Source organism: Phaseolus vulgaris, chromosome 1 (assembly GCF_051622355.1).
Source record: "Phaseolus vulgaris cultivar YP4 chromosome 1, ASM5162235v1, whole genome shotgun sequence".
NCBI classification, from domain to species: domain Eukaryota; kingdom Viridiplantae; phylum Streptophyta; class Magnoliopsida; order Fabales; family Fabaceae; genus Phaseolus; species Phaseolus vulgaris.
In genome coordinates, this window is record NC_143498.1 from 50,512,928 (window position 1) to 50,525,754 (window position 12,827).

General features: G+C 30.8%; 2 protein-coding genes across 6 annotated transcripts; one reads left to right on the forward strand and one right to left on the reverse strand.

The window, feature by feature from the left end:
* The first annotated feature begins 3,700 nt into the window (after window positions 1-3,700).
* LOC137814773 (Myb/SANT-like DNA-binding domain protein) lies at window positions 3,701-7,768 on the forward strand. 4 transcript variants are annotated; one of them, XR_016523579.1, is made up of 6 exons: window positions 3,701-3,810; window positions 4,089-4,399; window positions 4,478-4,598; window positions 4,692-5,197; window positions 5,922-6,056; window positions 7,065-7,768. XR_016523579.1 is itself a non-coding variant. In XM_068617674.2 (5 exons), the coding sequence occupies exons 2-5, from the start codon at window positions 4,091-4,093 to the stop codon at window positions 7,611-7,613; spliced, it is 1,485 nt and encodes a 494-aa protein (XP_068473775.2). In that variant the 5' UTR covers window positions 3,701-3,810; window positions 4,089-4,090; the 3' UTR covers window positions 7,614-7,768. The 4 variants fall into 4 exon arrangements, 2 of the variants coding, with proteins under 2 accessions (XP_068473775.2, XP_068473776.2); XR_016523580.1 differs by having other exon boundaries at window positions 4,505-4,598; XM_068617674.2 differs by lacking the exon at window positions 5,922-6,056.
* Window positions 7,769-8,842: 1,074 nt separating this feature from the next.
* On the reverse strand, window positions 8,843-12,383 carry LOC137814774 (protein DEHYDRATION-INDUCED 19 homolog 6). Of its 2 annotated transcripts, XM_090305434.1 has the most exons (6): window positions 12,088-12,372; window positions 11,818-11,960; window positions 11,032-11,142; window positions 10,361-10,439; window positions 9,980-10,226; window positions 8,843-9,236 (listed from the first exon to the last, which is right to left on the reverse strand). In XM_090305434.1, the coding sequence occupies exons 3-6, from the start codon at window positions 11,041-11,043 to the stop codon at window positions 9,131-9,133; spliced, it is 444 nt and encodes a 147-aa protein (XP_090161560.1). In that variant the 5' UTR covers window positions 11,044-11,142; window positions 11,818-11,960; window positions 12,088-12,372; the 3' UTR covers window positions 8,843-9,130. The 2 variants fall into 2 exon arrangements, with proteins under 2 accessions (XP_090161560.1, XP_068473777.1); XM_068617676.1 differs by lacking the exon at window positions 11,032-11,142 and having other exon boundaries at window positions 12,088-12,383.
* Window positions 12,384-12,827: the final 444 nt, after the last annotated feature.

Genomic DNA, 12,827 nt, shown 5'->3' on the forward strand with positions numbered 1-12,827 from the left:
CGTTGATAAACAATGACAACCGCATAATAAATTGTTAATATATTCCTTTATTTTTTGGATTTGAAGCAATATATTTCCATTGTTTCAATTATATTAGATATTTAAGTCGTTTTGTTTTTATTTCTATCGCATTTAATTTATTTTTTATATGCTTAAGTCGACTTCTTTCAAGGTCATTGAACCTACCTCTATTTTGATCGATTTCTATTTGTTGGATCCAAGTTAGATATTTGTATACTCTAAATGATTGTATCATGACCCGATCATGACAGAATACAATATTACTTTATCATAGTTGTAGTTTATATTTTAAGTAAGATATAAAGAAATCGTAATGATAGAAAATGAAAAATTCGTACACAAATTTGTCTTATTCCTGAAATGTCTATACTTTAGACAAAACTGATAAGTAAAATCAAATGGCTAAACATGTAGGGAATTTTGCATATAGAAAAATTGTCCACGACAAAATAATTGACTTTGTATTATTTGATTAGTATGAATTACACTTTCATGACTTTCTAGCATATCAATGGATAAAATTTATCATGGAGATCTTATCAAGATATGGAGATCTTATAAGATATTTTATTTGAACTTGAAAGTTATTGATCCATCTGGTTGTTCAAGTTTACAAAAATAAATATCAAAATCAAACCTATTGATTATGTAACATTCTAGAAAAAACAACTTAATAATTAAATAAACACTGGTGTTTATTATGCATGTAAACAATTGAGTGTATAATTTTGAGTAAATAATGAGTTATTTTTCTTACTATGTTTGATTTTTTATAATAACTTTGTAATAATTTAGAAATTAATAAAAGTGATAAATAAGTTTAGAAAACCAATCCTAATTAATTGCATTATGTGACCCTGCATTATACCTTGTTAGATGAAGTTCTAAGTCATTAACACGAACGTCTAAGCTAATTATGTTATATTTATCACTTATGGTAAAAACATTTTATCTATTTTTTACCTAAACCTATCTTAGCCGAATTTGGCAAGGAAAGACAAAAGTCAAAATGGTTAAAAGAAGGGCATTACTTCTTGGTACAAATAAGATTACATCATTACCATCAATTTTACCTACATCACACTTTTTCCTTTAGATAATCAAACTAACAAATAATTAAACATTGTCCCCAATTATCCACATTGTTTGAGACCACTATAAATAGGAAGTTTGACCTCACAAAACTCATGTTTGTCATTACAAAACCAAACAACATTTAGGTAAAAAGAGATATTGTGTTGCTTCTTTTACAAATCAAATCTTTCATACTTGAAACCATCTTAGCTAAGTGAGAGTATGAAGTAGTTTTCCTTTCATTTTTTGTTAATATAAATACTTTGTTTCATGTTAATTAGTTTTAGTAAAATCAGTGTATTTTTGTGTTTGGAATGTGTAAATATATGTTATTAAGTGTTCTAGAATGTTAGAAATTGTATGGTTGAATATACTTTTTGTAAATCATGTGAAAAGATATTATTGATGAACATGAAAAACAAAATAGTTGATTGTTTCTAAATATAATAAAACATTTTGTGATTATAAAACTCTTTATGTCAATTATGCACAAATAATTAATTAACTTTAGTAAGCATCAATATCCTATGCATATTTAATTTATTACTTTTGAAAACAACCAATTAAATGTAGTAGTATGGGTTAAAAGCACCATTCTATTTAAAATAATTGATTAAGTGAATAAATTATGTATAAATTCACGGTCATATTTAATGATAAACATCTAATGTTTATGCCTAACCTAATCTGAGATTGAAAGAGGACCTGATAGCTATGACACAATATACCTAATTAATTCTGTTTATATATTATTAATAAGTTCTAATACAATTCTTGTAAAAATAGTTTTTAAGTTTAATTATACTTCACAAACCTGTTTAGAAAATTAAATTTCACTTCACTCATTTTGTTAATATTAGTGTAAAATCTTCATAAATATTTGTTTAGCTATTTTTTTATTTTATATTTGCAACTCGTTAAGCACATTCAAATATTTAACTATTTTTGTTTTATATTTAAAACTAATTAAGAAAATTCAAATTTAAAAGTGAAAGAATTAAATTTTCTAAATTCATAATGTTCTTATCAAATTTAACTGTTTGAAAGAAATTTAAAAATCTTGCTATACTTCTATAACACTTTTAATTTACTTAAATATTTTCATATAAATTATATATTAAATCATTAGTTAATTAAAACAATATATAAAAGTTGATACATAACCCCACTTTTTAATTTATTAATTTTCGGAATACATTTTTTATAATTTTAATATAAAGTTTATAAATTTTTTATTTTAATAATTATTGTAGTAATTATTTTTTATTACAAGGAAAGATGGAATCATTATTAAAAAAAATCATTAAATTGCAATTAATTTTAGAGACAAAAATAATTAGTTGCTGAATTAAATTACAGACCATTTTAGAGACTACAAAAATTATTGATATCTAAAGTTTCTATTACTCATAAAAATTTATAAAGTAGTTTTTAGATTGATACTTAGATACAAAGTTTTTATCCACTGATAGTTTAGATTCTAAATTAGTCTCTAAAAGAATAATTGAGATCAATTTAAAATATCTAAAATATTAGTAGCTGAAACTTTGGTAACTAATTTAGATACCAATCTAGAAATCATTTTATAAATTTTTATTAATAATAAAAACACTTTAGATACTAATAATTTATTAATTTCTAAAATAATATATAATTTAATTAATATGTTGAATAATTATTTTTTATCTAAATTTGATTATTATTTAATGATTTTTTTTATTGCGTGTTATATATATATATAATTATAAAAATATCTACTTTTTTCCTATAAAAAATTATATAGTAATACTTTACTAAAAACATTTTTTATCTTCAAATAAAAATGTAATATTAATTTAATAAAAGTAATTTGGTTTTCGTAGACAACTTTAATAAAGTTTTAAACAAATAATTAGTAGATATATATGTGTGTATTTGAAAAAGAAATTTGTTTGGAATATTAATTTTCCTTCGAGAGTATAAATGATATTATTTTAAAGACTTAATACTATTTTAAAATTATATACTTTAATATTATTCTCCCCTACAACTTTAATAATTTTAAATACGTTAAAGACATATTATTTTAACATTATTTTTCTAATTATACAGTTTTCAGTGTAATCTGTATTTTAATAATAGTAAATATAAAATGATTAAACATTATGTTTAAAAATACATTATTGATCAGAATCATCTTAATAATAAAAAATTAATATAATTTTTTAACATAGTTCATGCCTATAATAAAATAGCAGTAAATTCACAAGAAGGATGAAAATTATGTATTTCCTAAAATTAAATTAAAGTCTAAAAATTAATATACAGCATGAACATTTTTTAAATATACCCACTACAATTCAAAAATCCAATATATCTTTTATAAAAAAAACAAATTAATAAAAAAAAAGTTTTGAAAACACTTTATAAATTATTTTTTGAAAACTGATAACATAAAGTTAATTTTGTAATTTAAGAGTATTTATTATTGATGAACACTTTTTAGAACATGATCGAAGAATAATTTTTTTCTTAAACAGGTATATAAATTTATCTATACATTATAATATATAAATAAATAAAATCATATTTTTTAAGGGAATTATATTCCATATTATGAGATTAAGTGATAACCCTAATAAGGTTAGGGTGCAATCGTATCCCCCCTCAGAGCAGATTCAACCTTGTCCCGGAAATCACTATCCCCACCAAAGCAAACTTCAAACTCTTCAGAAGGTGTTCTTTTTTGTTATCGCCATAGTTAATTGTTGTTTTGGAAGAATTGTGATAGATTCTGTTCTCTTGTTCTTCTTCATGTTTTTTTATTTGCCAGATCATGGTTACTCTTATCACTAACCAATTTCGGAATTATTACTTGATTATCAACCATAATTATATCTCCAGAAGATTACAATTATGCTTGCCTTGAACAATGCATGTGCACTGGTTATGATTCTGTATGAAATACTCATCAACCATGTTAGTGATATAAGTAATCTTGTGCTACATTGTAGAAATGGCTTTAGGAAACGGCACTGAACGCCTAAGAACAATTTGGACACCCGAGATGGATCGTTATTTCATCGATCTTATGTTAGAGCAGGTTAGTCAGGGCCGGGAAGTTGAGGATCATTTGTTTAGCAAAAGGGCGTGGAGGCATATGTCTTCAAAGTTCAATGCTAAGTTCAATTTTCAGTACGAAAAAGATGTTCTTAAGAACCGCCACAAAACGTTAAGGAATCTTTACAGGAGTATTAAGAACCTTCTTGGCCAACCAGGGTTTAGCTTGGACGAAAAGCGAAATATGGTCATTGCTGATGATCAGGTTTGGGATGAATATGTCAAAGTATTAAAATTTTACATAATTTTAGATGGTTTCAACTGTACTAAAGTATTTCGATAGTTTATTTTCTGCATAACAATAATGCAGGTAGATGTGAATGCGCTATCATGTAGAGTAAAAAAAAGCTTACCCAATTTCAAAGATTTGTGCACTATTTATGGACATGTGATGGAAGGGAAAGGTAGGTCTTGTTAAACACTAATTTGTATATGTCATGCTTGATTCTTAGGAGGTCCAATTTATGTTTCATCATCTAGTGAATGTGAATTTCCAGGTGATGCTGCATTAGAAGAGTTATCTAATTCAGGCGAAAGGGGAGCAATTGTTCCTTATGTATCAAAGGATGTATGTGAGGATGCTGATGAACTTCTTCGTGATGTTAGGGCTGATGAAGACTGTGGAATCTCTACCTTGGATAAAGCAACTGATGATTGTGAACAAAGAATATCGAAGGAAACAACACCCTCTTTTGGTACCCGGACCCGGACTTATTGGCAGCCACCGATGGATCGTTACTTCATTAACTTGTTGCTTGCTCATGTGCGAAAAGGGAATCAGTTTGATGGTGTCTTCAGCAAACAAGCTTGGATGGAGATAATTTCATCATTCAATGAAAAATTTGGTTTTGAGTATAGTTTGGAGATTCTTAAGAATAGGTACAAAACTCTGAGAAGGCAATACAATTTAATTAAAAGCCTCCTTCAGTTGGATGGCTTTGCCTGGGATGAAATACGCCAGATGGTTATTGCCGATGATTATGTCTGGCAAGATTATATTAAGGTGCGTATCATTTAAATCTGCTGGGAAATTGAACCTCTTTGGGCATACACTTAGAAGTATAATTTGTTATATTGTCAATAAGAGTTGCCTGTCTTTACCCGAGTTCCCTTTCATGACGATTTATGGAGTTTGGGATGAATGCTTCTGGAAAATGGTTTTGAGTGAAGTCTTATATTTTATTCTTGTTTTATTTTCCTGAAAATAATTGTATCTACTCATTTTTTTCAGATGCTTTCTTATAATGAATTTAGTAATAGACTCTCACTCTTCCTCTGCAAGTTGAAAAGGCAAAATCTACATATTTCATAAATTCTGCATAGCTTAAGGGTGTTTCTGGTGGTAAAGGTGTAAAGCAGATAGGTGTAGGAAGGTTTTAATTTTCATTTAGTGATAATGTGTCATGATAGATGAACATTAGGATCAATAAAAATATTTATTTTTACTCCTGCCAAGATTTGTCCTTCTTCACTGCATTGTATAAGATAAAATAGTCTGGAATAAGAAAATGAGAATAGGGTAATCTTTTGATTATTCTTAATGTTTGGATTTATTACCTAACTCAATCCCATAAAACCAAATTTTAAGGAAAGAGTTGTCTAAGTTTTATAAGGACTACATTGGTCATATCTTTAATGAATGTGAAATTTAAATCCACTAAGACCAATGCCTTAGTGATTGCACTTTGTGATGCTTTACTCAGCCATTTTGGTCTGCCCTTTTGTAGATAGTCCTTTTTGAGATATGGGTCACGAAGACAGGCCAGAGTTAAGGCAGGCTAGGATGCTTATAAGTTGCCTTTCCAACACTTGAATTATGTGAAAGCAGATGTTAGAAATCCTACGGTCACTATAGTATATAAGTATGTACAAATCTTACCTTATAAATTGGTTTTTGAGAATGAGTTGGACTTAAAGTCTATTTTCTAAACAGAAAGATAGACACAATATCTTGTGCAGGGGGGTCAAACTCTATATTTAGTCCCACAATTTTTAATTTAATAGGTGTTTATTTATTTCTTAACATGACAAACTGACAAGAGATTCTTTAGATCCTAATAGGTTTTACAATAATATACTATCCTCATTGGCAAAGCTTGTGAGCTAATCTAGGGTAAATAAATTTGTTTGCTGAACTGTGGTGGACTTCTAGGTGTTGAGCTTTCATAGATGATGTTTGAGCATGGAATGAAGTTCTTTCTAGAAAAGACTCTTCGACGCTTAAGTCAACAAGAAACCAAAATGATAATTATGAGCTTTCATAAATAATATTTGATCCTAGGTGATGTGCTTTGATAGATGATATTTGAGCCCTAAATGAAGTTTCACCTAGAAAAATTTCTTTGACGCTCAAGTCAGCAAGAAATCAAAATAATAATTATGAGTGATAGAGCGAGCATGAGAAAGAGATGGTACTATCTTGGATGAAAGCATGTATAACTAGGCCTTTAGGCCTCCATAGATAAAGATAAATAGTGGAAATGGATATTAAGTTGTATTTAGGAGACTTTCTTACTACGCGTTAGTTGAGTAGCTGTTATTTGTAATCAAGTGGTTACCAAATGACATTGGTTGCCTATATCTGAGATACTTGGGAGTGTGTAGGTACAAAATTAAACACCTAATTTCTATATTTTTGTTTGAATTCTCTACATTTTATTTTCATTATATTTTTCTAGATTCAAAATAAAAACAAATGCTTCTCACTTCATTTTCCTTTATTCCATGTACTTAAAGCCATGCAATGATTGTATTTCATATTTATCAACCTTCCCATTTTCATCCTTTCCTAGCATGCCTTGGGAAATTTCAATACTTTTCTAATATGTTAATTATTTACAAGGTTTAAAACATTTGAGGTGTCTATGCAGGTTCATCCTTATGCACGACAATATATGACTCGACCTTTGCCATACTATAAAGATTTGCGTGTCATATGTGATCCAAGTTTTGATGAAAAAGAATATTTTCTGCCTCCAGATAAGCATCAAAATGCAGTTGATTTTAGGATCGAGTGTCTTTCAACATCTAAAACTGGTCAGTCTCCATTTACACCCAGTTCCAATGAAGAACAATTTAGCGGTGTCAATGAGTTAGCTTATATAGGTCAGAAACAGAAGCGCCAATTAGAGAACTCTTCTAGTTCTACCAGTCCTAAAAAATCAAGGAATGATGAACAAGGCATGGCTGCTGCACTCCATGAGATGGCAGCTGTAGTTTCAACGGTGTCTGCAAAAAAGGATGATACCTCAATATCAATAGAGAATGTCATAGAAGCAGTGCAAGCATTGCCTGATATGGATGACGATCTGGTTTTGGATGCTTGTGATTTTTTGGAGGATGAAAGAAAAGCTAAAACATTTCTTGCATTGGATGCCAAGCTTAGGAAAAAATGGTTGATTAGGAAACTTCGCACATAGGTGTATCCTACTCCCCCCTTCATTTTTTCATTTGTTACTGATTTTGGTCCATATTCTAAAAGAAGTATTAGCTGATTATATTTTTTTGGGAGGATTCTAAGCAGATTAGTGCTACTAATCATTTTGAGAATAGAATTAGTATTTTGGAACTCAAATTAATTTGTATATTCATCATGTTTAGTTAATGACTGCACAAAATGCATATAGCAATACTAAGGTTATGTGAATGTAAAGTGTTTCAAAAACTTGCATCCTGCAATTGATTACAATAGATAGGAACTAGATATTTATTGCAGTAAAATAGGATAAATCCCGATTACAACAACTCACAAAACAAGGAAAGTAGGATACGAAGGGTAAACAACTGCAGTGCTTGAGAGTCTGCGTCCCCCTCATCCCTCCCTACCTTTCTCTTCTGTTTATCTTTGCCTTGCTTACTCTTTCCTTTTCCTTCGTAGTTCATACCCTCCTTGCTACATTAACAAGGTTTATCAACCCAGTTCCCTCTTATGCCCTCTACTCACACGTCCCACATGTTCTGACACATGAACCCTAATATAATCCCTTCCGTGAGAGTTTATCATCACAGCTGTTATTCCAGTTTATCAGAGGTAGCATAATGATGGTTATAGTTTTGCTAAGGTCTCATATTTTAGTTTGATGCCCTTTTGAACACTGGTCCTTATAACGTTAGTCGCTACTCATTCTACATATATGGACCCGTCATTTTACATTTTAATTATATATAATTCCTTTTTTGGATGATGAATTGGAAAAGCGTGTTCTAATAAAATTTCCCTTGTTTTTTAAACAAGAAAAAATGGGAAGACGGTATAATATTATTTTTATCTTTCTATGTTGGATGATCTTCCTTGCATTGCAAGCCAATCACTCATGGTATTGGAAAAACTACGTTTCCGAGCCTTCATGCACTCTAGCATCTGTTAAAAGTTACTCCGAAAATTACAACACTACAGATGATAAAATGATTCAACCAGGATTTGAAATGGTGAAAAGTGTATTAAACAGGATGAGTTAAGGCATTCATTTTACACTATAAAAATCAAACTACCGTTAAACATTAATGGAGTTAATACAATGGCCACATTTGTCAACGGATTAAGCAAATTGCACATTTGAAAACATCCATTGGTCAATCGACTACCAGAACAACTCATCATTATTGGCACGCTTTTATCACATAATTTAATTATAGCAAATAGCAAGAGTAAGGCATTAAGCTACTAAACCTGTTATTACAACGAAACACAAAATCCTGAGAGAATACAAGTGCGTACGCAATTGTTCTAAACCAATAATAGCTTTGTCTTGAATATACATTACATTTAATTCCTACATAAAGCTTACTACTCTATACTAGGTGTATCTCAGTGCCATAGAACAGGAAAAACATTGGTCCTGTGACTAAGAATAATTTTGAAGATTGAAACTACTATATATTTCCTTTTTTTACCCATTGAATTGAAACTAGTAACTGATGTCCTTAATTGTCTCAATCAGAAGCCAGAATCAAAGATAGTAGACATCAAAAGTCCCTGTACAAATTTACTGCGCTGTGCTTTCTCTATTTGGTCTTTGTCAGATAAATGTGGCTGAACATCCCTGCAATAATTAAAGTATTAGGTACATATTTAAGAGAAAGATGAAAGTAGTTACGTAAAATTAAATATCTAATAAATAGGTAAAAAGTCAAACAAGAGAAAGTCAACAAGAAGATAATGAATGTCTTATTAAAAGGTACAAGTAACAAAAATAACCATTTTCCCTGAGGTCCTAAGCTTAACAAAGTGTAGAAAGAAACAAAAAAAGACCAGCGGTTTTTCGGGTACTTGCATATGCAGCTATGTTTTTGGTTCGAACCATCATTTGCCTCAATGCACCTACCTATACTAGATGTAGAAGGATGTGGTCCAGACAAAGAACACTTAAATTGCCCCCTGATTGATGTATTATCATCACTACTGCGGAGCTACAGCTTTAATTGCATTAATCTAAAAATTACTTGAAAATAGCAAGCATATCCAACTGTTGCAGGGGATGCTTCTAATGATTTCAGGTGGTGTGCCTGTTTTGAGTATTTATAGATTATTGCTTCACAAAGTGAAAGGTGGTCTGCGATAGATTATTGCTTCACTGGATGAAAGGTGGTCTTAGAAAATCAAGTTTTTTGGTACTGTTGATCATCTAAAATAGGATTTTATTTTTTGGTCCCAAAACTGACTTTTTTTCATCCACAAACTCTATAATCATGGATCAAAATAAATTTGTGATTTAGTAGTTGATGTTTGACAGCACATGAATAATGCGAAAGGACACATAGTTGATAGAGTGATACTTCATCATACCTTTCTAACACTTTATCATTTGAGTGCACTTCTTCAACGCTTATTTCACTTGAAGAATCTGGCAGCACATTTTCACATTCATCAACAGCAGATGCACCACATAAAAATGACAGCCATGGATCACTTGATGTGTTGGAGGTAGACATCCCAGCAGAAAAAGATTGCCAGTGTTCATCTGGTTCACCCTTTCTTGAAAAGGAAAGATCTGGGTAGGATTCATCTTTGTAGCATTTTGATTTCAGCTGACTGTAATCTCCAGTAAAGGAAGTACATACTTGAATGAAGAACAAAGACTTTGGTAAAAAGGAGATAAAAGGGAAACAAACTAATACTATTTATCAATAAATAAAACCATTCCTATCAAGCAGATCAGAAAGGATATCTTAAACAAGTTCCCATGTTGTGCTGCTATATGATCAACGACATTTGACCCAATCCACACGGTACATACAGGACAAATCTGCATGAACAAACAGAGATAGAGATAGTTAGTGCAATTCAACAAGCACAAACATAGATAGTAATGCAAATTGTAAGCAAATTGAGAAATATAACAATTGTATAAGAAAAGAGTACACACACACATCTGAATTTTAAGGCTAATGCAAGTAGCCAGTACAAACTTCTAAATCCGCCAACTGAAACCTAAAATTAGGATAAATACTACAACAGATCATTTTATGCCCCTTTCTAACAAGTTTTGTAAATTATGTGATAATCATGCATAGTCTACCTAACACACTTGGAACGTCCCTGATATTGACTCGATATAAAATTATTATAAATCCATTAAACGTTTTGATATTATAAGCATGACCATTAAAGAAATTATCATGCAATGAAAAACAAATTAGTGATCTAATTATTACTAGGAATTGTTTGACAGCTCTGGATTATTTCTCATAGTTTGAGGGTGAAGAGGGGTTGCACAGTTGATGGATTTAAAAGTTCATGGTGGTTACTTGCAATCTCCCTAAAGTCCAAGGTGTGTGTGTGTGTTTGCCTAGTCATACTCAAATCAACCGACAATAAAGTAACATTATCAACTTTACATGGAAGCTCATTCTAGATGTGCCAAAGATCTAAATTGAATTCATGTGTGGAGTAACCACTTCAGGTTCTACAAGCTAAGATCTTGTCAGGAACCACATCTTTAAGGGCTTCTGCATAGATGCAAGATATATAAAAAGCTAATAAGAACATCAGAAAAAGGCTTCACTTTGACAAATCCCATCAATGGTTAGCCCCAAGTTAAGATAAACATGCTATTAGTCGTGAACTAGAAGTAATAATGAATATTTTCAGAGGCAATAATGGAATGCAGAAATGCAAAGGTCAATTTAAAAAGCTGTCTCATTTTTTCAAAGGAAAATTTCAAGCCTGTTGTCCGCAATGATGGCAAGGAAGCTATTGAATTAAATTACAAGCATCATAAACATGGCCGATGATTAATCGCAAGGTAATACTTTTAATAAAAATATATGTAATTTGATGGATACAATTAGCATATTTCAAATGAAACTACCAACACTAGTTTCTTTAGTTCTTCGTGAATTTGTTGTTCAATAAATCAATTAAAAAGCTAATAACTACGAAAGGAACTTTCTTGCAAAGCACCAAACCACCCAATCTGAATGAGACAGTTTCAAAACTATAAGGCTAACAATGAACTGAGATATATCTCTATAAAAACATACCAACTAGAATAGATTAATCACAGTCACGCAGCAATAAAGAAGCATCAACAACAAGGTAAAGGGTATGGAAAAAGTTCCCATGCAAAGCTAAAAAAACAATACCAAAGGGGAATCAATTAAAGTGAAAGAGAAATCAAATACCCCAGACTTGGCTTCTGTTGAATGGTCCAAGTCAATATGACAACATAGTTCAAGAAGATCAAAATCTTCAGCGCAAAAAGGGCATGGATAAGCCCACCTAAAATCCTCATCCCCATTGACCTCATCAAAATCGACGAAAAGCTCTGGTTCAACGACAAAGCAAAAAGGTTAAACATTTAGCCAGAACAAGACACCCCACAAAACCAAAACCAACAAAAACAGTATCCACAAGACTAATGAACAAAACGGAGGTTTGAAATAAAGAATCACCGAAGTGTGACTTGAGCCTGGATTGGTAGCTTCTGGAGGCAGTAGAGCGGCCAAAACTGAAATTCTCGTCTTCCATTGACTTGCGCTAAGTAGTACAGGCACACGATGGAAAAAAATAAAAGGGTATTTCCGCTACACGGCAAAGTTGTCTGAGAAATCGTTGTTTGTGTGTTTTATTGAGGGTGCCGGTGTAAGATGGGAGTGGTGTGTGTACTATGTGTATATATATATAATGTTAGTGTGAAGAGAAATAGGACGAGGAAAATACTAGGGACTTTCGGTTTGGGTTTGTGCGTGGTTGTTGCCTTGGGGATCTTAGCCTACAAGAATTCTTGTTATTTGAAATTTACCCAAACGCCCTCCGTGTCCCTTCTGCACCACCACCACCACATATTAATGTAGCCTCCCTTGTAGGCCAAAACCCATTCAAATGTATTCTAGTCTTACCCAAACAGGAATATAAAAGTATTTAGTGAATAAAATTAAAATTGAGTAAATAGCTTCATAAGATGAAAATCTGCATATTTGCACAGCTGCTTTATAAGCACCTAAAATATTGTTAATATTATTCTGTTATGGAATGGTATATTGTATTTTTGCATATCGTATAGAAACTAGTAGAATTGAAGCACAGAAGAATTATAACAATTTGGTGCAATTAAATAGATAAGTCTAAATATAAGTATGGAAATTATTAACCCATTTGATCAAATATTATTATAATTTATTTTTTAAATTCA